This window comes from Bos taurus, chromosome Y, assembly GCF_002263795.3.
Source record: "Bos taurus isolate L1 Dominette 01449 registration number 42190680 breed Hereford chromosome Y, ARS-UCD2.0, whole genome shotgun sequence".
Classification (NCBI taxonomy): Eukaryota; Metazoa; Chordata; class Mammalia; order Artiodactyla; family Bovidae; genus Bos; species Bos taurus.
Genome location: NC_082638.1, coordinates 17,502,286 through 17,526,390, shown reverse-complemented (window position 1 = coordinate 17,526,390; position 24,105 = coordinate 17,502,286). Strand labels below are relative to the sequence as shown.

Below are 24,105 nucleotides of genomic sequence, written 5' to 3'. Positions count from 1 at the left end.
TAGCACAGCCACTATGGGAACAACGTACAGATTGCTGAAAAACCTGATAATAGAACTGCCTTACAACCCAGCAATCCCTCTGCTGGGCATACACACCGAAGAAACCAGAATTAAAAGACTCTCGTGCCCCAGTGTTCGTCGCGGCTCTCTTTACAACAGATAGGACGTGGAAGCAGCCTAGATGTCCATGGGCAGACGAACTGGAGATGAAAGCTGGGGTAGATATAGACAGTAGAATATTACTCAGCTCTTAAAAAGAATGCATTTGAATCAGTTCTATTCTCAGCCCTGTACCCTGGCGACTCAGAAACCAGTTTGTTTTCATGTGTGTGTGTCTGTGTGTCTGTGTTTGTGCGTGTGCTCTTCTAAGCCCTGTGCCCTTGAGACTGTGCAAGTGGTTTGTGTCTGTGTGTTTGTGTGTGTGGCATTCTCAGCTCTGTGCACTGGCTACTGTGCAACCAGTTGTGTGTGTGTGTATGTATGTGTGCTGTTCTCAGCCCAGTACCCTACCAACTGTGCAACCGGTTTTTGGGTGTGTGCGTGTATGTGTGTGTGTGTTTGCTCTTTTAAGTCCCGTGCCCTTGCGACTGTGCACCTGGTTTGTGTCTGTGTGTTTGTGTGTGTGCTGTTCTCCGCCTGGTGCCCTGGCTACCGTGCAACCAGTTTGTGTGTGTGTGTGTGTCTATGTGTGTGTGTGTGCTGTTCTCAGCCCTGTGTCCTGACAACTGTGCAACAGGTTTGTGTGTGAGTGTGTGTTGTTCTCAGCCCTCTGCCCTTGCGAATATGCAACAGGTTTGTGTGTGTGTGTGTGTGTGTGTGTGTGTGTTGGCATTCACAGCCCGGTGCCCTGGCGACTGTGCAACCAGTTTGTGTGGTTGTGTGTGTTTGTGTGCTGTTCTCAGCCCTATACCCTGGAGATTCTGAAACAGGGGTGTGTGTGTGTGTTTGTGTGTGTGTGTCGTTCTCAACCCTGTGTCTTGGCAACTGTGCAACAGGTTTGTGTGGTTGTGTGTGTGTGTGTGCTGTTCTCAGTTCTGTGCCCTGGCTACTGTGCAACCAGTTTTGTGTGTGTGTATGTATGTGTGCTGTTCTCAGCCCAGTACCCTTACAACTGTGCAACCGGTTTTTGGGTGTGTGTGTGTATGTGTGTGTGTGTGCTCTTCTAAATCCCGTGCCCTTGCGACTGTGCACCTGGTATATGTCTGTGTGTTTGTGTGTGTGCTGTTCTCTGTCTGGAGCCCTGGCTACTGTGCAACCAGTTTGTGTGTGTGTGTCTATGTGTGTGTGTGTGCTGTTCTCAGCCCTGTGCCCTGACAACTGTGGAACAGGTTTGTGTGTGAGTGTGTGTTGTTCTCAGCCCTCTGCCCTTGCGAATATGCAACAGGTTTGTGTGTGTGTGTGTGTGTTGCCATTCACAGCCCGGTGCCCTGGTGACTGTGCAACCAGTTTGTGTGTCTGTGTGTTTGTGTGCTGTTCTCAGCCCTGTACCCTGGAGATTCTGAAACAGGGGTGTGTGTGTGTGTGTGTGTGTGTGTGCCATTCTCAACCCTGTGTCCTGGCAACTGTGCAACGGGTTTGTGTGGTTGTGTGTGTGTGTGTGCTGTTCTCAGCCCTGTGCCCTGGTGACTGTGAAACCAGTGTGTATGTGTGTCTGTATGTGTGGGAGTGCTGAACTCAGTCCTGTGCCCAGGAGACTGTGCAACCAGTTTGTGTGTGTGTGTGTGTGTGTGTGTGTGTGTGTGTGTGTGTGCTGTTCTCAGCCCTGTCGCCAGGCGACTGTGCAACGAGTTTGTGTGGTTGTGTGTGTGTGTTCTGTTCTCAGCCCTGTGTCCTGGAGACTGTGCAACCAGTTTGTGTGTGTGTGTGTGCCATTCTCATCCATGTGCCCTGGCAAATATGCAATCAGTTTGTGTGTGTGTGTGTGTGTGTGTGCTATTCTCAGCCCTGTGCCATGCCAACTGTGCAATGATTTGTGTGTGTATGTGTGTAGGTGTGTGTGCCAATCTGAGCCTTGTGCCCTGGCGAGTGTGCAACCAGTTTGTGTATGTGTCTGTTTGTCTGTGTGTGTGTGCTGTTCTCAGCCCTGTGCCTGGCGACTGTGCACAGGTTTGTGTGTCTGTGTGTATGTGTGTGAGAGCTGTTTTAAGCCCTTTGATCTGGCGACAGTGAAACCAGTGTGTGTGTGTGTGTGTGTGTGTGTGCCATCTGAACCCTGTGCCCTGGCGACTGTGCAACTGGTTTGTGTGTTTGTGTGTGAGTGTATGTGTGCTGTTCTCAGCCCTGTACCCTGGCAACTGTGCAACCTGTTTGTGTGTGTGTGTCCGTGTGTGTTAGATCTCTTCTGAGCCCTGTGACTTGGCGACTGTGCAACCAGTTTTATGTGTATGTGTATGTGTGTGTGTGAGTGCCATTCTCAGCCGTGTGACTGGCGACTGTGCAACCGGTGTGTGTGTGTGTGTGTGTGTGTGTGTGTGAATGCTGTTCTCAGGCCTGTGACCTGGCAACTGTGCAACAGGTCTGTGTGTGTGTGTGTGTAAATTCTCAAACCTTTGCCCTGGTGGCTGTACAACCGATTTGTGTGTGTGTGTGTTTGTGGTGTTCTCAGCTCTGTGCCCTGGCAACAGTGAAACTGGTTGTGCCTGTGTGTGTGTGTGTGTGTTGTGTGTGCATTTCTCAGCCGTGTGCTCTGGCAACTGTGCAACCGGTTTGTTCATGTGTGTGTGTGTGTGTGTGTGTGTGTGTGTGTGTGTGCCATTCTCAGCTCTGTGCTTTGGTGACTGTGCAACCGGTTTGTATGTGTGTGTGTTTGTGTGTGTGTGAGTCTATGTATGAGTGCCATGCTTAGCCTTGTGCACTGGCAAATGTTCAACCGGTTTTTGTAAGTGTGTGTGTGTGTGTGCTCTTCTAAGCCCTGTGCCCTTGCAACTGTGCACCTAGTTTGTGTCTTTGTGCTTGTGCATGCGCTGTTCTAGCTCTGTGCCCTGGCTACTGTGCAGCCAGTTTGTGTCTGTGTGTCTGTGTGTGTGTATGTGCTGTTCTCAGCCCTGTGCCCTGACAACTGTACAACCGGTTTGTGTGTGTGCTGTTCTCATCCCTGTGCCCTGGCCACAGTGCAACTAGTTTATGTGTGCGTGTGTGTGTGTGTGTGCTCTTCACAGGATTGTGCTCTGGCAACTGTGAACCCGGTTTATATGTGTGTGTGTGTGTGTGTGTGTGTGTGTTCTGTTCTCAGCACTGTACAGTGGCGACTGTGCAACTGGTTTGTATGTGTGTGTGTGTCTGTGTGTGTGTGTTAGAGCTGTTCTGAGCTTTGTGCCTTGGCGACAGTGCAACCGGTTTATGTGTATGTGTATGTGTGTGTTGGAGTATGTGTGTGTGCCGTTCTCAGGCCTGTGCCTGGTGAGTGTGCAACTGGTGTGTGTGTGAGTGTGTGTGTGCTGTTCTCAGCCCTGTGCCCTGTGACAGTGTAACCGGTTTGTGCGTGTGTGTGTGTGTGTTTGTGTGCCATTCTCAACACTGTGCCGTGGCGACTGTGCAAATGGTTTGTGTGTGTGTTTTTCTGTGTGAATGTGCCACGGGTTTGTGTGAGTGTGTGTGTGTGTATGTGTGTGTGTGTGTATGTGCCATTCTCATCCCCATGCCCTGGCGACTATACAACTAGTTTGTGTCTGTGTGTGTGTGTGTGTGCCGTTCTCAGCCCTGTGCCTGGTGACTGTGCAACCGGTGTGTGTGTGTGTGTGCTGTTCTCAGCCCTGTGCCCTGGTGGCAGTTCAACCGGTTTGTCTGTGTGTGTGTGTGTGTGTGTGTGTGCGTGTGTGTGCCATTCTCAGCCCTGTGCCCTGGCGACTGTGCAACCTGTTTGTTTGTGTGTGTGTGTGCGCGTGCGTATGTGTGTGTGCCATTCTCAGTTCTGTGTCCTGGTGACTGTGCAAACCGTTTGTGTGTGTGTGTGTGTGTGTGTGAGTGTGTGTGTGTGCCATTCTCAGGCCTGTGCTTGGTGACTGTGCAACCAGTATGTGTCTGTGTGTGTGTGCTGTTCTCAGCCCTGTGCCCTGGCGACAGTGCAAATGGTTTGTGTGTGTGTTTATGTGTGTGTGCTCTTCTCAGCCCTGTGCACTGGTGACTGTGCAACTGGTTTGTGTGTGTGTGTGTATGTTTGGGGGTGCTGATCTCATCCCTGTGCTCTGGCGACTGAGAAACCGGTTTGTGTGTGTGTGTGTGTGTGTGTGCTGTACATAGCCCTGTGCCCTGGCAATTGTGCAACCAGTTTGTGTGTGTGTGTGTGCTGTACACTGCGCTGTGCCTGGCAATTGTGCAGTCTGTGTGTGTGTGTGTGTGTGTGTGTGTGTGCTGTTCTCAGCCGTGTGCCCTGGCGACAGTGCAACCAGTTTGTGTGTGTGTTTATGTGCCTGTGCTCTTCTCAGGCCTGTGCGCTGGTGACTGTGCAACCGGTTTGTGTGTGTGTGTGTATGTGTGGGAGTGCTGATCTCATCCCAGTGCTCTGGCGTGTGTGTGTGTGTGTGTGTGTGTGTGCTGTACATAGCCCTGTGCCCTGGCAAATTCCAAGCAGTTTGTGTGTGTGTGTGTGTGTGTGTGTGTGTGCTTTTCTCAGGCTTGTGCCCTGGTGACTGTGAAACCGGTTTGTTTGTGTGTGTGTGTGTGTGTGTGTGTGTGTGTGTGTGTGTGTGTATGTTTATGTGTTTGTGTGAGTGCTGTTCTCAGCCCTGGGCACTGCCTACTTCCTAAGCCTGGATCTGCTTCCAACTTCTCATTCTTTGTGTTTTCAGACCTGATACTCTCTCCAAGTTTCTTTATCACTGCCAAGTGAAGTAACATTTGCTGCCTTCATTGCGTCTGTGAGATCTTCATTGCTTTTATCACAAACATGCTCTTAATACAAGTTTTTACAGGGGATGGGGAATGAGAGCCTAAAACTGGATTCTAAGTCAAAATGACAATACCTCGTATTTGGCAGAATTTAAATTACCAAATGTTTCACTTTCCTCATCTCAGGTTCTTCCTCAAAAGCAAAAACAGCGTCAGCAGGGGCCTTACTGTCCTTTTTCCTTTTCACAGGCAAGGGCTGGGAGTCAAGAGAGTATCACAGAGGGGGTCACGGAGAATGACATGGGAATGATGCCTCTGGCCACGTCTTGGCTTAGCCAAGTTGAGACCAGATGGCTTGGTCTCCCTAAGCCCTCCCTGGGCCAGTCTGGTAGGGCAGTGTGCCCAGGAAAGTCTCTCAGGTTTGGAATACCCTACTCTGTTTGTGGGTGGTGAAAATCTTAGGGACTACTAGAGCACAGAATAAAAGCCTCCTTTCAGGGGACAGCACCCACCAGAGTCTAGGAACTCAGGTCTGTGGGTACAGCCAGGTCATCTAGCATGAAGGGGCAAAGGTGCAATATTCAGGGAGAAATCCAGTAAGGCCTAGATTTACACCCTACCTCAACTCAACAGCTGTCCTCCAAGGGCTCACTCAGGCTCAGACCATCTCCCAGGAGGAAACCTCCCAATACTGCCTAACCTCTATAGGGGCAAGTAGGCAGATTCACTGATGGGTGTCACTGGCAGGATCTGGGGAGCAGCTGTGCACAGAGGCCTCTTCCACATGTGAGGCAGGAGATATGAAGGATGTGGGGACCCTGATCCCGTGCCATGACTGCAGAAGCAGAGCTCTGGGACTCTCCACCATGGCCTGGGCTCTGAGGCCCACTCTGCAGGAAGGGGATTGGCTGGCAGCCCCAGGCTGACTCTTTTCTCCCTCTGCCCTGAACTCCCCTGGATTCATGATCTTGACATCTCCTCTTTGCACATCTTCCTCCTCTCAGGGTCCTGGCCCCAGTCGGTCCAGACACAGACACTCAAGAGTCTACAGCTCTGGGACAGAGGGTACATATATTCTGCTCTGGAGACAGCAGTGATACTAATGGTTACAGTCAGGTGTGCTGGGATCAGCAGCACCCAAGGGCTACCCAGCACCCACAATGCATAACGTCGTCCTTGCCCTTTGGGTCCCTCTCCATTCTCCACTCGTTGTCTGGCCACGTGGCCTCCCTGGCCTCCTCCAGCTGCAGGTAGAGAACTCACTCTGTTGCCTGAGTGCTTTGTTTCCAGGAGCCCCTCACTCCCAGGGGTCCCGCACTTAGGAAAAGAAAAACATCCCTGGGCTCACCGCTGGACTATTGGTGGGGACAGCTTTTGGGTGAGGGTAGAGCAGGGTGGGGGTAGGGTGTGGGTAGGGTTGGATTGGGGTGGGGTGGGCGTGTGGGAGGGGTGGGGGTGTGGTGGGGGTGTTGGGGTGTGATGGACATGGGTTGGGAGTGGGGTGGGTTGGGGTAAGTTTGTGGGGTGATGGTGTTGTAAGGGTAGGGGTGTGGGGTGGGTGTGGGGTAGGGGAAGTTGGAAGAGGCCCTTGTGGCTGGGTGTCCTAGGGGCGCCTGGGGGCACAGGTAGACAGTTGCACACATAAAGCTACACAGATAGAAAGAACAGGGGGCCTCACTCAGAATGTTTTGGGCTCCAAGGGGTGGTAGGCAAGCAACAGGGGCACAACATTGGCAAAGAATGACCTAGATAGGTGCATACTGAGAAAGCGGTTCCACAAGTTAGCTGAGCCCAGAGGCCCTTGTTTTCTGGTCCCCTGAAGGAATGCAAAGGCAATGGATCAGGCCAATGTGACTGGTACTGTGAAGCTGTCCAAGGTGATGGGAGAATGTAGAATGCAGGCGCATGTCACTCAGCTCTCCAGGGCAAGCACTTCCAACCCTGACCGATGCTCTGCAGGTCAGCCCCCTTTATGAGCAAATGCCAAGATTTTGTAACCTTTGAGGATAAGTCACAAAGTTAGAAGTGCAACCTGACATGATCGATGAGCAAGTGAAAGAAAACAACCAGGACAAAGAAAGTTGGGTGCTTATCAGAATTCATGTGCCTGGAGAATAAGCATGTACTTCTGCATATGTGCAAGTTTCCTCTCAGGCATGTAAGTGTGTAAATGTGCATGTGTGTGCACATGTGAGTGCAGAAGAGCCTTCCAGTATGTTTGTGAGTATTAGCTGTCAGAACTGACCTAGACAGGTGATGGAAGTTGGATAGCGAAAACATGAAAGTCTCAGGGAAAGACACATAGACTGTGGCCAGCAGGAGCACAGAAGCCAGGGTACCAACCCCGTTTCCTCACTGAGCAACCAACTTCTAAGTGAAATCATAGTGGTGCACCCAGGATGCCTGGCAGAAAGGAGAGGCAGAAGGAAAATGCCTGGGGAAGACCAGTGAGAGTGCAGAGGAATCGAGACACAGAACAGGCTGCAATCCCAGAACACAGAAGCCATGGTGAACGATCCACAGCCCCTGGGACACCCAGCTACAAGTGTCTTTCCATCCTTCTCTAGTGTCAGGCGTTCTTTCCCTAACCTTGCCATGAGCATGAGCACCCCTTGCCTCTTTTATGAAGTTTCAGAGATGGATCATCACTGCAGCATAAGCACCTGCTACCTGCAGAGTCTTCCAGTTTGAAACATCACTCTTTGTACTCTTTTTAGAATGCATCTATATCGGGTATCAGGACTATAGGATGGATGGCTTACCTTGATCCTCTTGCTGCTCCCGGCAGCACAGGCTTGGGCAACTGGGCAGGCTGGTACGTGTTCTCACATGGAGAACAGAACCACTTTGAAAGGGCCTCAATAGGCTAAATGGGCAGACATGCATTTCTCCTGCACCAATGAGCCATGGAACTTAACAGTGAGTTGTCCTTAGCATCTCAGTGGCAGGAGTTCAAACAAGTTTCAGTAAGTTTCCTCATGCCAGTAGAGCATGCCCCGTTTCTCTCTCTGTGCAAAGTGAGGCCAAGCCTTTACAGGTCTGTGCAGTGTTCACGTCTGTCCAGCGAGGGAGGGAGGGTAACCCGTCCCCTTCTGCGGTTCAGCAGTGACTGCCCACTGTTGGCTTTCAAGTTTGAGAAAGCACTCTCCAAATGTGTGGACTAAAAACTCTGATCTCCTATTGGTGCAACTCACTCAGAAGTAGAAGAGCTTGCCTTTACTTCAAGGATAAGCGTCTCTCTTGAGCACTACTGTCCAGAGAGTGGCAAACCACAACACCACCACATAGAGAGATGGAGACACACAGACACCAGCGCCTGGTACACACACAGAAGGATTGCCCAAAACAGTGATATGCCAGAAACAGAGATAAAGAGACACAGAGTGAGCTTTGTACCCTAAGGGTCTGGTGTCCCTGAACAGTGGAGATCAATTGTAGCAAACGGTAGGGTTTTTCCCTACTCCCATAGCATCCGGACAGCAACAGGCTCTGTCCCATGGAGAAAAGTACCCAGCCACGTGGACCCCCTGGATATCCTTTGGATACTGAGGGAGAGCTCCCAGTTATTGCCTGTCCCGGAGGACACAGGAGTGTGCTGTTCTGATTGTGGAGCAGGAACCCGTGGTTGGTTGTCTGCCACCCATTTCCAGATCCAGGTCAATGACAGTGCCTGAGGTAGCAACAGAGGCAAAACATGCTACCTCCCTGGAGCAGAATGTGGCCACGTGGGGTCACTGGAGCTCAGGAAGCACGGAAGAGGTCTAGGGGCGTGTCCATAAGTGTGCCACCCACTACCCTCTCAGTCGTTGGTCTAGATTTGGGCCAGTAGCCTGTGAGTGGCTTACAGCCTAGGGCCCCTCCTGTTTGGCTTATCACCCAGGGCCGGTTCACCATGTCCTGGGCTGTCTGCCACCCATTTCTTCAGCTCCAGACCACCCTACACACACCAGCCCCTGCTCCCCAACCATCACCCTCATTCCCCGCCCCCAAAGAGCTAGTGGGCCCCACAGGTTTACTGCAGCCTCTGCCACCATTGCGCACCACTTGCTGTGCTATTATGTCTCGTCCCTTCACATCTGCACCAGCTGGGGATCAGGGCCAGGCCCAAGAGGAGAGAGTGAGGCAGTCAGAGGAAGGAGGGAGCATCCTGGGACCCCAGACCTTTTTAATTGTGAGCCCAGGTGCTCAGTGGGCAGGGGCCCCACAGCCTGTCTTTGTGATGCTGTGCATAGCCTGGACCTTCCAGCCACCAATTGTTACGCCAGGCAAAGAGGCAACCCTCTTCAGGGTGGAGGCAGTGGAGGACAGCAAGGCCCTGGTAGATGAAGACGTGGTGGGGATCGAGTGGGAGTTTCAACTATTGGCGGAAGACAGCACCAAGGAGGTAGAGGTTGTGACAGATGACGAGCGGCAACAGGGGTTCTCCCAGGAGCTGGAGGAAAAAACGGTGGAGGAGCAGGGCTGGGAGAGGCCCGGAGGCCCGAGTGAGCTTCCAGCGCTAGATGAGCTGCAGGCGCTGGCCGCCCTTCGGGTGGAACTGAGCTCTGAACATGAGAAAAACCACAGGGCCTACATTCGATTCATGCACAAGAGCCATCAAAGGAGGAAGAGTCACTTGGCTTGGAGGAGTGCCATCATCCAGGGCATCCCTGGCTTCTGGGCCAAAGCTGTATCCTTTTTGCTGCTTCTTGGCGTCCGCTGCTCAGGAGGAGGAGGAGAAAGAGCAGGAGGAGTGTTAGGGGCGAGGGCACTGGAGGCCCCTGAAGGAAGTGTGGTCCTGGGCAATTGGCAGGCTCTAAAGGGACACCCCAGTAGAATCTGGGCAGGGCCACACCTGTGTTGGAGCCATGACTTTGAGTCTCTCCTTCTGGCCTGCATCTGAGAAGGAGCAGCACCTGAGGCCTCTAAGTCAGGAATGACCAGAGACAGTTCACCAGATGAGCCTTGGCAGACAGTTCTCATTGTAAATGTAGAGGTTCCCAGGAAATAGCTGAGACATGGGAGTCTCATTCTCTCTCTCTCTCTCTCTCACACACACACACACACACACACACACACACACACACACATACACCCACACACACCAACCCCTTTGCTTTCAGACATGGTTTGTTACAATGACTACAAGTCTGAAAATGTAAGCAGTGACATGCCACTACCCAGCATACACAGGTCTGGAGGAGAACAGTAGCGGTCAGAAACAGCCCCTGCTTAGAGAATGCAGATCACCTCAGATGCAGAACACCACAAAAAACCCACAACTGCCAGGAGCCAGCATGGGAGACCCCACCCATGACAAGGTCATGTGGGAGAGGTCTGACAGGCAAGGCGAGTCAGGACTCGAGGGCCCCCCTGGACCTGCTTGAGCATCTACCCCCAAACCAGAATCTGTCTGTTTTACAACTTTCACAAACTCCTCTGATATTAACGAGGATACCCACGAGGGGGGATATCCACGACCACCTTTCTCCGAAGGAAATCAACTTAGAGCTCTAGTTAATAACTCTCCTGGGTACAGTGGGTGTGTTCCAATTCAAATCCCTTGGATAGCTTTCTAACTTGCCTGATAGGTTTTCCCAGACTCTTAACAGCTACACATGTGATTATTCACAGCCTCCCAACCACAAGAGGTATGGGAGGCTTAAGATAGTCCAACAATGCAGAGCTTCTCGGGGAGTTAAAATCATTAGAATAGAACTAGTAGAGGATTTATTTGTTGAGCTAACCCTTGCTGCCAAGTTTCCATACCCCTTACCCACTATGTCCCTGGGAGTATATCGATTAATATAGTTGGTATATAGAAATATAAGTAGTAGCTTTGATGTTAACAACCTTAGACCCTTGAGTTAATAAATTCTTTCCTTGTTATCCCCCACTGCTCCTGTTGCCCTATAGGAATGCAATTCTATCTAGTCCTTTCAGGGAGTGGCGCCAAACTTTAGAAAAATAAACCTTTGGAGAAAATAAGTTTTTCTGGTTGCATAACCTTTATCACAAGAACAATGTTAGCAGACCTCCTGGCCAGAAGATGATATAAATCACCTAAAGCCTTAGTGTATAATAAGTTTGCAGAAAGAAAGCCTGGTTTCGATAAGGATCAAGGACTGCTGACCTCGCATGACTCTGCACCCTCTATTATCTTTTATGTACAACTTAGGGTATAAAAGCTCCTTTTGAAAATAAAGCTACAGGCCTTGCTCATCAGGCTTGTTCTCCCTGTGTCATTCTTGTTTCCTTTTCTCTCCTTTTCTCTCTCTGTTCTTCCTTCAGGATGACGAATTGGAGCGTGGGTGTCCTCTGAGTCCACTTACCTGCCCGGGCTTCTAAGACTCAATCGGGAGGACACCTAGCGTCTTCAGGGAAAGGATGCTCTGCGTCTTCACCCCACTGAGAGGGCGCCTGTGGCCTCCGTGGACAGTGCAATATGGTGTCACGGGCTTTATTTATTTATTATTATTTATTTCTGTGTAAACCAGATAGATCAAGCCTCTTTCTCTCCCCTCTGCTGTCCTTTCACCGACGCCATTCTCCTGAGGGAATCCCTGGATCCAACCGGGGCTGGACCCCGGTACAGAGCCATGAGTGTGCCTGATGGTATGGAAGGGCCTGAGGACAACAGTGGTAGCCCGGCAAGCAGAAGTTCCCGGCATCCTTGCAGATGCCTGTTCCGGTGTCCTTCTTCCACCCGAGATTACGGCTGATGCTCCTGGCTCTTCTTGGCTCGGCATGTGGCCTGAAAGCAGATTATGAACCACCCTCAAGTTTGCATCATGATCAGCAACCAAGATAAAGACTTTCTCAGCTACATGATTGACTTGAAGGTCAGTGAGGGAGACTGAGGATGGCTGGGTATGGGACTTGGCAGAGAGTAGGAGGATCACGTTATCCATGTTCCTGCACTGTGAGTCTTTGGAGAGGCGTCGTGGAAGCTGTTAATGTCTGCCTGGGAGGCAAGTCGAGGCCCGTATAAGCTTGCACCTTTCCCTCCTCCCTATTCTGGCTGGTGCAGGTGCAGAGATATCCACGGTTCCGCTGCAAGCTGATCTTTTCCTTTTGGGAGAACCCCTACTTCTTGAACACGGTGATCATTAAAAAGTATTACCTTGACATCACTGGTAAAACGTGCCTCCCTGGGTGATGAGTGTGGGTGTGCAGGGTTGTGGATAACCCATCTTCAGGATCCACCCCAGTTTCCCTGTCTTTTTGCAGGTCATAGGGCATGTTGTTCCACTCCAGTCCACTGGATCTGGGGCTTTGAACGGGGAGCACTCAGCCACAAGTTGCACACCAGGAGCCTTAAGTTTCTCAACTGGTTGTCAGGCTACAACTGCTCAGAATTGAACAGGATTGCTGAGGTGGGGATACTTTGGGCCTGCACACAATTGGTGATTGATGTTGGAGTTCTTGGCTGCTCATGGGATGGTTCAGGGCCTGGTCAGTCCCGGGCTGACCTTGCTTGTGTTGCCAGCAGATCATCAATGAAGACGTATGGAATGATCCCCTGAAGTACTACTCCAGGGAGGAAGGTTCCTCCATGAGAGGTAACTGACAGAAACACATATGGTGAGGGGGTCTGGAGGTGGGCTGAGAAGAGATAGTCGTGTAGTAGCCATGACACTGTCCTTTCCCAAACGGGGTTGCTCAGGCTCGTGGAAGCTGGCTGTGGAGCCTGAATTTGAGCCATGCATGTAGAAGGTGGCCTCCTGAGACTTGAGGCTTGAGGACTCATTGTGTCCGTGAGTGCAGCAAGCCTCCCTCACGTCAGCTGTTGTTGCAGTGCAAGAGTCCTAGATGATAGTACCAGAGGCAGGGTGAGTTAAGTTTCTTTGTCAGAATCATTCTTCCATGGGTCCTGCCATCCCCGGGATTCCTGCTGCTGACTGAGGTGAGATTGCCTGGGCCCTTCACTCCTGCCCCTTACCCTGGGAAGGCCTATCATTGAAAGGGTGTCCTCTCTGGGGTCCCAGTGCACCTGTGTGCTGACTTTGGGATCTTGTGTGAATTTCCACATCCACCACTTGGTATCTCATCACCACCTGACATGCTGCACTGGAAGCAGCTTCAGGGTGCCTTGGGAAAATACGGAAGAGATCGTGGGGGAGGTGGACAGGGAGACCAAAGGGCAGGGCATGGTGCCTACTGACGCCATCTCCAACATTGTTAGACATGAGCGTCTTCACCTCCTGAAATATCTGTGTTCCCCGTTTGCGTTTGTGTCCCCATGCCGAGCATGTGTGTGTATGCATGCATGTGCCTGTGTTGTCTGTGTTTATTTGGATGTGTGTGAATGTTTCCAGCCCAGGGCAGACGCAGAGATGAAGGTGACAGGAGAGGAGGTTTCAAGGAACCAGAAGAGGAGGCAGGAGGCATCCCCAGTCTCAAGGTGGTTGGTTGCCGTATTTTCACAGTGACCCTGTCCTGGATGGTAATGAGGAAAGGACGGCCAGTGATAACTCTGGACCATGGCTCCAGAAATCTTGAATTAGACCAAATACAAAACACATTCACCATTTCCACCATGTTAATGTGTGTTTGGACCGGGAAGAGGGGGTGCATGGTCTGAGGATTCACCCAGGGCAAATCAGGTAGGGTGGGGCTTTGAAACCACTGCCTGTGAAGCCTTCGGTCTGTGGGGACTTGGGCTGGGCTGTGGAAATGGTGGATGTGGTTACAGCATGACCCGGGATGGTGAGGAGGCTAAGGTCCTGCAGAGATGGGCAGCGATTCAAAGGAGAAAGAGGCACAGATTGCCTGCTGCACTGGAGACTTGTTCCACAAACGTGAGAAGGAGACATGAGAAGAACACAAACGTGTTCAAGGAGAAGGGAAGGTCCTTGAACAGTGCAGCACATCAACCAGCAAGCTCCCTCCCCGAAGGTGGTACACACTGGCACGTGGCAACACAAAACGCAAGATGTGCTAAAGTAAGCTGTATGTGCAAAACCACAGGAATCCTAGGAGAGACAGGGTATGAGCGTGGCATCCCTCCAGGCACTTCCAGCCTCCCTGGCAATGCAGAAAGGTGAGGAAAGCGCAGGAGTGGGTGTACATGTGTGCCTCTCTGCCAGGGTGTGCCTGCGAGGGAGGGAACAGGGAGGAAGCAAGAATGGTGGGCTAATTGGATGTCCCAAGGCACCTCAGGAGAGTGGGAGACACAGAAGCCCCTGGGAGCAGTTTGAGCCTGCTGGTTTTCAGGGACTAGGGTCTAGGCAATTAGCAGTCCTGCCAAAGATACTCCATGGCTTATGCTGAAAGTCCTAATGTGTATTCCTTCTTTCCTCTGGGGTCTTGCCTCTGGCTTTGGGGGCCTGAGGGGCAAAGGTGTGCATCTGCCCCTGAGGGAGGAGGTTTCTGACAGTATCGCTGAAGCAGAATTTCTGATTTTGTCTGCACCAGGTGACACTCAGAAGGACCTTGCCTTCCAGGTGACCGGTTTGGATGCCCCTGGGCCCAACCGGGTCTGGCTTCCTTGGCACATGGGCTGTGTAGGCAAGCAGGGATGCCTGACTGTAGGGAGTCCTACCTGGGTCTAACAAGAGCAACTGAAAGAGAGTCTTGGCATTTAGCAAATCAGTGAGGCCTTGGTGGTTCAAACCCTCTTGGTGCATTTCAAATAGAAAAGCTGCTTTCTGCCCAAGGGAGGCATGAGCTGTGGGCCCAGAGCGGGCAGGTTTCCCAGGGCATCATCTGATCAGGGACTCTGTGTATCTGTGTAGTGTTAAACAGAGGGGATGACGTGTAGGGATGCCACTTTACCTGTACAACCTCAGGACTTGTATCAGAAGAGAGCCTGTATCTGTGTGCACCTTCTTCAGAACACTGGATCAGAACCAGGCCTATCACAGTCACAGTATCTTTGGCCTTTCCAGCTACATGGAGATAGCACTTGGGGACACAGGTAGACAGTTGCACACATAAAGCTACACAGATAGAAAGAACAGGGGGCCTCACTCAGAATGTTGTGGGCCCTAAGGGGTGGTAGGCAAGCAACAGGGACACAAGATTGACAAGGAATGACCTAGATAGGTGCACACTGAAAAGCAGTTCTCCAACTCAGAAGAGCTCAGAGGTCCTTGTTTTCTGGTCCCCTGGCATGCACAGGCAGTGGATCAGGCCAACGTGACTGGTACCATGAAGCTGTCCAAGGTGATGGGAGAATGCAGAACACAGGTTCATGTCACTCAGGTGTCCAGGGCGAGCCCTTCCAACCCTGCCCGATTCTCTGCAGGTCGGTACCTGTCATGAGCAAATGCCAAGATTTTGTAACTTTTGAGGATAAGCCACAGAGTTAGAAGTGCAACCTGACATGATCGATGAGCAAGTGAAAGAAAACAACCAGGACAAAAAAAGTCGGGTGCTTACCAAAGTTCATTTTCCCAGAGCAGAAAGCCTATACTTCTGCATATGTGCAACTTTCCTCTCAGGGATGTTACTGTGTACACACGCACGTGTGTACACATGTGTGCCCAGAAGTGCCTACCAGTACACTTGTGAGTATGAGCTGTGGGAACTTACCTAGCCAGGTGATGGAAGTTGGATAGTGAAAACAGGAAGGTCTTAGGGAAAGGTACATGGACTCTGGCCAGCAGAAGCCCTGAAGCCAGGGAATCGATCCCTGTAATCTCACTGAGTGAACAAGTTCTAAATGGAAGCACAGTGGTGCACCCAGGATGCCTGGCAGAAAGGAGAGGCAGGAGGGAAGAGCCTGGGGAGTGTGCAGAGGAAAGTCCACTATACCTGCAATTTATGAAAAGTCAAAAATGTACCTAATGAGCTGGAAGGAGAAACTACCTAATTAATGGAATTATTTAGCTGAGGAGATTTCCAGCCAAACAGCCAAAAGTACTGCCTGGTTTCCTCTTGCTGCCTATAGTAAAATATGAAGGGAAATTAAAAAAAAAAAAAAAAAAAAACTTTAAGAAAAAGACTATTAAAAAATGAGACAGAATTTGCTGATTTGGAAATTTTTCAGTCTTTTAAGATGACCGAAGATGCTAAAATTAATGGCTATCAAGCAAAGATCATATCCAGGGCATTAGAGTAAGGTGGTCCAAATATAACATTGTACATCATCTATATGTCAGTTCTTAATATATTTTTTTAATTAACTTGCTCTAAAGATTTGTGTGATGGTAAAATTCTCTGTTAAGCCTCAGAAAGGTGGAAGGGGATGTTAATGGCATTATTTAGTCAGGCCAATGCCCTCCAAAGAGTTTAGACGTGTAACTCAGAGATCACTTCAGTCACACAATACGACTTCTACTAAGTTTCAGAGTGTTATCCCTCAGCCATCTCAGCAGAAAACCAAGGCAAAATAGGCCTATGAAGGCATGTGTGATTGTGGTTTTAGAGTGGGGTGCTTTCGAAGAACACCAGTAAGATTATCAGGAGGCACACCAAGTTTTTATGATAACATATTTAAGTTTAGCTTAGATTGAAAGGACCAACAACAATACAAAATAAGAGAACTCTGGACTTCTACCTTCGACAAGCAGGAAGCAGACTAGGGAGACTGTTTCACTGTATCAACCTTTCATGCAATGGAATCATGTTAGAGGGCAGAATTAAAAAGTCAGAGACCGAAGCTTAGAAGTTTCCAGGCCTTGAATCCTAATCCAAGGACTGCCAACAAGAACCCGTGGGATTTCAGAATTGCTACTATTGACTCCCATCTCCCCTCCTCTTTCTGGAACAGGAGTGTCTATGAAGGTTATCTATGCCTGACCCACCACTGTATGTTGGCTGTTAAAGTGAGCAGATTGACTCATGCCTTTTGTTCACAGATCCTCAGGTCTAGAGGAACTATACTTGTATAATTTGAACTGTTGTATTGGAGAAGACTCGAGAGTCTCTTGGACTGCAAGGAGATCAAACCAGTCAATCCTAAAGTAAATCAGTCCTGCATATTCATTGGAAGGACTGATCCTGAATCTGCAGCTCCAATACTTTGGCTACCTGATGCAAAGAACTGACTCATTGGAAAATACTCTGATGAGGGAAAGCTTGAAGGCAGGAGGACGAGGGGACGTGAGAGGATGAGATGGTTGGATGTCATAAACAACTCAATGGATCTTGAGTTTGAGTAATCCCCCAGAGTTGATGATGGGCAGGGAAGACTGTCCTGCTGCAGCCCATGGGGTCGCAAAGAGTAGGACACAAGTGAGCGACTGAATACTTGAGATATTGCACAACTGGACCCTGATCCATATCTGGACCTGACTTAAATGACAAGGTCCTGAACTTCAAGTTAATGCTATAATGGATAAAATCTTTGAAAGCATTGGCAGGAAAATGCATTTGGGACATACAAGTATGTAAACAATTTGTGGCCATGTGTGTACCACGTGATTTTAAATTATGTCCACACATCCTTACCATCAAGGGTGGATCTTATACTCCACTTCACATGTGGGCTGGACTTAGTGGCTCATTTCTAACGTTAGAATATTGTAGAAATGAAAATGAAGTGTCTGAGACTAGGTCATAAAAGGCACTGCATCCTCCTTGCTCATCCTCTTGGGTCACTCACTCTAGAAGCCTTCTTATCTTGAGAACACTCAGGTAGCCCAGCAGAGAGGTCCATGTGAAAGAACTTAGGCTTTCTCCTAACAGACAGCAAGGAAACTGGTTTCAACAGCTATGTGAGTAATCCATCTTGGAAGGAAATCCACCAGCCCATGTCAAGGCTTCAGAGGAGGGCAATCTCATGAAACCCGGAGCCAGAACATTCAGCTGAATTACTCCTGGACTCCCAACTTTCAGCAGCGGTATGAGATAATATTGTTTTAAGCTATTAGTTTGGGGTAATTTGTTATGCAGCAGTAGTTCACTAATGCACTGCCAACTTTGGGCAATGTCTTTATCCAGGGGTGCCTGTCAATTTAGTTCAATCTAAGCCAGAACCTGCTATGTGAGCTTAGTAAAAATACCCCACCCTTGATCTGACCACCCTCAGTATCAGATCAAATTTCTTGTCACTCACCTCAATATCTTATCAGCCTTGCCTAGCCTCAGCAATGATCCTCTCAGTTTAACCAGAATCCACCCTCACCCATCAGTTCAATTCAGTTCAGTAGCTCAGTCGTGTTCAACTCTTTGCATCCCCATGAATCGCAGCATGCCAGGTCTCCCTGTCCATCACGAACTCCCAGAGTTCACTCAGAGTTCACTGAGACTCACTCCATCGAGTCAGTGATGCCATCCAGCCACCTCATCCTCTGCCGCCCTGTTCTCCTCCTGCCCACAATCCCTCCCAGCATCAGTCTTTTCCAATGAGTCAACTCTTCGCATGAAATGGCCAAAGTACTAGAGTTTCAGCTTTAGCATCGTTACTTCCAAAGTAATCCCAGGGCTGATCTCCCTCAGAATCCTTACGGTCCTCTTAATAAGTTTCCATCCACTGACACCCACCCTGTTATTGTTGTTGTTCATTGCTTTTCAGTCCCCCAGTCTCTTTGCAACACCATGGACCCGCCCTGTTGCTTAGCTATAAATCCCAGCTGTGTTCCTGCTGTAGTCAGACTCGAGCTCAATCTCTCTACCCCATTATAAGACCCTGCTGTAGTAGTCTTACCTTGAATAAAGTTTTTCTTACCACCTTTGCTGCTGCTAAGTCACTTCAGTCATCTCGACTCTGTGCGACCCCATAGACAGCAGCCCACCAGGCTCACCCACCCTGGGATTCTCCAGGCAAGAACACTGGAGTGGGTTGCCATTTCCTTCTCCAATGCATGAAAGGGAAGAGGAAGTTAATTCCAATACTAGAAATGAGAATGGAATGAGATTCTGAGAGGATAATATTCAACCCTGAGTGGAATGACTTTTGTTTCAGGAAGAGTCCAGTCAAGCAAAAACCTGGGGAAAGAAAGGGAGGAAGAAAGGAAAGAAAGAGGAAGAGAGAAGGGGAAGAAAGGAAGAAAAAGAAAGAAAGGAGAAAGAAAGAAAAGTAAATGTCTCAACAGATGTTGTAAACTATCCAATAAAACAATTTTCTTTAAATTTTAAAAATAGAAATAGAAATTTGTAGCCATATACTCATTGCATTTGATGGTACTAAGAACAAGAAAACCCATTTACATATCATGCTTAGAAGTCCTGGCCAACACAATAAGATTAGTTTAAAAAAAAAAAAAAACTAAAAATATACCATGTTATTTGTAAAAAGAAAAACAGAAGAAATAATTTAAAAAAACGTTTTATTTCTATAAATACTAATTTTACTTACAAGCCTTTGGCAACATGAATTAAATATTAAATTTTATCTGAGAGAGCAAGCAAAATAGAATCCTCCTGTCCCCTTCTCCTCCTGCCCCCAATCCCTCCCAGCAGTAGTTGGCAATAAATAACAACTTATATTCTTTAGGAGCATACTTCAGAGCAAATAACAGTAACAATATTGATAACACTAAGGAAGAATAAAAACACATAACTAAACCATTTCATATTTTTACTATAGAAATAGAATAAATGAGCTACATATATAAAAGTCTGCACGTTTAATTATACATAGAAGTTTTCACCTGAGACCAGAACAACACACACTCTTTCTGCAAAAGTGGTTTAAGCTTACACTTAACAAAGTGCTTTGGCCTAAGCAAACTAACTGGAAAGTCCTAGTAAAATATTCAAAGTGCAAATCAACCAGTCAAGCATGGAGTAAATAAATACAATAGACTTTACACTCAGAAAATTACCTAAAATGCAGACAAGACTCGCTACAGCTTAGTCATCTGTAGTCCTTCCTGTTCAGTTCTGAAAGGGATGCTAAGCCCTTGGTGATTATCACTTCCCAGCATTTTGTGAAAGCTTAGAGAATTTAAATAAATTGAGGAAGGGTGAAAAAAGAGTGGGGAGAGATAAGGAGGAGAAAGGAAGGGAAAACGAGATATTTCTCCTGGCATAGGTCTACAGCCAGGATCCCAGGTTCCTTGAATTGTGCACAGATTGTTTGTTACCTGTGCCGGAAGTGGAGAAGAGATGGCATTAAAACATACCTGCTGCTGCTGCTGCTAAGTTGCTTCAGTCGTGTCCGAATCTGTGCAACCCCAGAGCCAGCAGCCCACCAGGCGTCCGCATCCCTGGGATTCTCCAAGCAAGAACACTGGAGTGGGTTGCCATTTCCTCCAGTGCATGAAAGTGAAAAGTGAAAGTGAAGTCGCTCAGTTGTGTTCAACTCTAGAGACCCCATGGACTGCAGCCAACCAGGCTCCTCCATCCATGGGATTTTCCAGGCAAAAGTACTAGAGTGGCATGCCATTGCCCTCTCCAAGACATGCGTAAGGAGACTCAACTCCAGGAACCCACAGAGGCAGTGAAGTGTACTGATGTTCAGGAACCAATACTTGGAGGGTACCCCGCAGGTCTGTCAATGGGACCTTGGAGACCATAAGTAAAAATTTTCCACAAGTATAATCACAGATTAGTTCGATAGATTAGAGCAAGGAGAATAACTCTATGACCTGATAAATACCGAATTAAACGAGACAATTCTTGCACATCAGACTGTATCAAGTAAGACCAAAATTCAGTATGAGTTTGATAAAATGGGAAATTACACACACAAAGAATTAATTGTTAACCACAATACATTTGTGTCCAAGGCAAGATAAGACACAACACTGAAATCTTCATATGTTCAACTAGGGTAAGACACAGGTAACTGGAAAAGGTAAGGAAAAGCTCTATAAAGGGTTTAATCACCCTGAACCATTTTTATCCACTACATTTACTATTCTCGGACAACTCCATTGTAGTTTAAGAGTAAGAGAACTAAATTTAGCCCAATTCATAAATCTAACAGATTCCCTGTGTTTGAGCCTTTTCAGTTAAAACTATGGGTCAAGGACAAATCAAACTAGATGTCAAGGCTTTTTTCCCTTGAGAATCTTAACTTGCTTTACTATTGTGACTTAGACAGACATGGCTACTTCACTGTGACTAAAGGCCAGCCAAATGGGAAAGGGGATGGAATGAATCAAATTACCCTTTTGATCACTCAACAGGAGATCCACGGGCACCAGGCCTCATTCTGTTAACTATCTCTGCTTCTGCAACTGTAGTCAATGATACACAGGGCTTGTTTGATGCTTACAGGAGCCCCTCACCAACCACAGGCATTTCAATGGTTGGCTTCCTTGAGATGTCCCTGGGGTAGGTAAAGACACTCTGAGACAGTGTTCCTTCTGCCTTGGCTCCATGCCTGGAGTGAATGTGTGTCTCTTCCTCAACTGGGACAAGAAGTCACAGCTCTCCACTGACTAAATCCCTTATCTGCTTCAAACTCACATCACAGATTCTCCATCAACTTCTCCACACCAGGCTTTTGGAGCCAGGTTATCTTAGATCAGCAAAACAGAGGCACTTCGGAGAGTTCAGCAGCACAGGGGACTATACCATAAGAAAGTCATTCCAATCTGGCTGTATAGTTAATACTGAGATCTTGAAGGCATGAAAACAGTTGAAAATTACGTTTCTAAAACACTGAACAGATTATATGTATAGCAGAGGTTTTGAACTTACAAACAACATGAAATACCGAAATAGGTTGTTACTTTTCCTCTCTCCCCCTCTCTCATTCTTTCTCTCACACACACGTGAGCACATACTTTTTTACATATTAAGATAATTATATGAAAAACAGGTAATATATTTTTAAATAACATCTCAACATTCAGGTTAATTAAAACTGTTCTTCATGAATTAAAAAAAAAAAAACATAAATTACCCATTGGTTTCACTATATTTGATACTATTGAATACTGCTATAATTTAGATTTTTTTGTTTGTAATGGGGATTTTAAATTTGACTGAAATACTTGCTTCAGACTTACTGAAAGTAGAATTAAGGGTTTTGTTTTTTTTTTTTTTTCCAACTCCTACTTTTAGATTGGGGTGGGGGGTGATGGTTCAGAATCAGATGTGTTCACAGTAATGGATGGTACTTCCACCAATCCTGGTTGAAGAGGTTCCAGTGATACCTGAATAACAACTTTTGTTTCAGGAGGTAATCCTTTTAGCTGCTTAGGCTTCTTAAACATTTGTTTAGCTGTTTAGGCTTCTTAAACAATGGGTCTTGTGCTCCATTTTCTCTTTGTAAGTTAAAAACTGTAGCCAACATTTGGAACACTGGTGAAAACTCTTTACCCAGTGCCCTCTATAATGACACATGTATGGTGTTGCAGTTTTAAAAATTTTGAGACAAAACGGACAAAGCAGATTCTTAGTGTTACCATGGTATGCTTTGAATTGTGCATCCACATCTGCAAAGACTGATGATCTGTAATTGCAAACCTGGCATACATAGGGCATTTCACCAGGCTTATGATTGTCTTTCATGTGCTATAAGAGAACCTGATCTGTCTCAAAGGACAACTCACAGATTTTACAGTCTGCAGAGGGCTTCTGGGAAATGTGAATACTTTCAGTGTGACACTGCAGCTGGAAGGGAGTAGGAAACTGGTGGTGGCAGTGCTGGCAGGAGGTGTGGTTTTTCCAGCTGTCACCTCTCTGCCTTTCAAGTCCCAAATGGTGCTTCATGTGATTCAGAAACTTGACGTTTTTTAGAACTTTCAAGCAGCTGAGGCATTTAAAGGCTGTGTGAGTTTTCGGTTCTGGCTGCCCATCTCCTATATGCTGTCCATAGTAGAAGTCACCAAGTAACACAATCAGATTTCCTTCTGTGGGATCAACAATCTTGTTTTGACTTGCTAAACTTGGAAAGTCAGTTTTTTTCAGCCCATTTTTCCCTAAAGGACTTACAGGCTTACAATGAGCATTGTCCTTTGGAAAAGCTGTTGGATGAGGTTCTCCATTCTGAACATGGCTTAATGAGGTATGAACACTGTCTGGTGTGCTTTGCTCAGTAGTCACTGTATGAAAAATACCAGAAAGGGATAAAGCTAAAGAATGTCCCCTATAATTCCATCACTGTGTTTAGGCCTTTTGGGATCTGTGCTATTTGTTTCAGAAGTGGAAAGTAGCTTTGATACACGAGGACTTTTATTCATATCTCCTGAAGAAACTGCTGTTTCTACTGGAGGCTGCAATGAACCTGTGAAGATAATCAAAGGAGAATATAATTCTGAAACGCTATTAGGCACTATTTGTGGTGAAATATTTTATAATCAGCTTCAGACAAAGGCTCAACAATGATAGGACTATCTGTTGATCTTGATTCAGAATCAGAACCTGGCAAGACAGTCCGTGCTGCTGATGTAGGAGTCGCATGACTAACAGGCTGTAATTTGTGAGCATTATCTTTCTTGAAGTGATCACACATTTTTCTCCTTGAACATGAACCTGGGGTAACTCTGTTCAATGTTTGAAATGACTGGTTTTGAATTTGAGGTCATCCCAAAACAGATCACATCAGCATTTTTATTTACATGTTCTACCCCAACAAAGATCAGTTCAGCATCTTCATCATCTACTTGTTTGGTTTCTCCTACACTTTTCTGTGGTTCTGGCTCTTGTTCTTCACATAACATACATGGTGGTTCCATATTTTAAATATTTTTTTTTATTCTTGAAGGGCGTGGCCACCAATCCCAGTGCTTTCTTTATATAACCTGCCACCTAAGTATAAACATACTACATATTAGTTAAGTACAGAAAAATGCTGTATTTGATTATCTCCAAAACTCTAGGTAGTTATAAACACCATTATCTTACAGATGAAGACACTGAGTATCAAAGAGGCTAAATGACAGCTGAAAAACCTATAAGTCTACATGACTCTAGAATCAGAGCATTGTCCCATGTTGATTTTAATCTCTTCTATTTTAAAAAAAGAAAGAAGGAAAGAAAAGGAAAAAAAACACAAAACACCACTGATCATTAGGTGAAATTACATGTAAAGGATGAGTATTTTTACAAAAGCACTATTGTACAGTGTTTAGAAACATGGACTTTGGAGTCAAAGAAGATTGAGCTGGAATTCTAAGTTAGCCACACACCAGCTGCATCTTTTTGGGCAAATTTATAACTTTTTAATGTGTTTCTGTATCTTAAAGACAAACATGCTTATTTCTTAGACTTAAAGTTAACAGCTCTTTTAAAAAAGCATCAGCTATTTAATGGCATCTTGTTTTGTAGTAAAATTGGAAGAAAACGTATCTTAAAAGCACATTACAACTGATTCACACATACTAATTTCATAAATGTTAATACAGAAAATAGGTAGCAGATTCAAAGTATAAAGTATCTAGACATAGTTAACAAACAGCATAATTCAATGTCAAGCACTTAATACAGGCCTAGCAAATTGAGAATGAACTCTCT

At 47.2% G+C, this 24,105-nt stretch overlaps 1 protein-coding gene and 1 pseudogene across 1 annotated transcript; one reads left to right on the top strand and one right to left on the bottom strand.

Annotated features, from left to right (window-relative positions):
• Window positions 1-8,821: 8,821 nt before the first annotated feature.
• On the top strand, window positions 8,822-12,376 carry LOC132344628 (testis-specific Y-encoded protein 1-like). The gene is made up of 6 exons (XM_059884286.1): window positions 8,822-9,008; window positions 9,060-9,496; window positions 11,571-11,648; window positions 11,837-11,942; window positions 12,037-12,182; window positions 12,299-12,376. The coding sequence occupies exons 1-6, from the start codon at window positions 8,885-8,887 to the stop codon at window positions 12,374-12,376; spliced, it is 969 nt and encodes a 322-aa protein (XP_059740269.1). The 5' UTR covers window positions 8,822-8,884.
• A 1,018-nt stretch (window positions 12,377-13,394) lies between these two features.
• On the bottom strand, window positions 13,395-22,989 carry LOC132344436 (zinc finger protein 280B-like; annotated as a pseudogene).
• Window positions 22,990-24,105: the final 1,116 nt, after the last annotated feature.

Excerpts from the sequence above, each read along its gene's own strand:
- LOC132344628 (XM_059884286.1), top strand. The coding sequence starts at position 8,885 with ATGTCTCGTCCCTTCACATCTGCACCAGCTGGGGATCAGGGCCAGGCC. Across the intron at positions 11,649-11,836 it reads GCTACATGATTGACTTGAAG|GTGCAGAGATATCCACGGTT; the intron begins GTCAGTGAGGGA and ends TGGCTGGTGCAG. Across the intron at positions 11,943-12,036 it reads GTATTACCTTGACATCACTG|GTCATAGGGCATGTTGTTCC; the intron begins GTAAAACGTGCC and ends GTCTTTTTGCAG.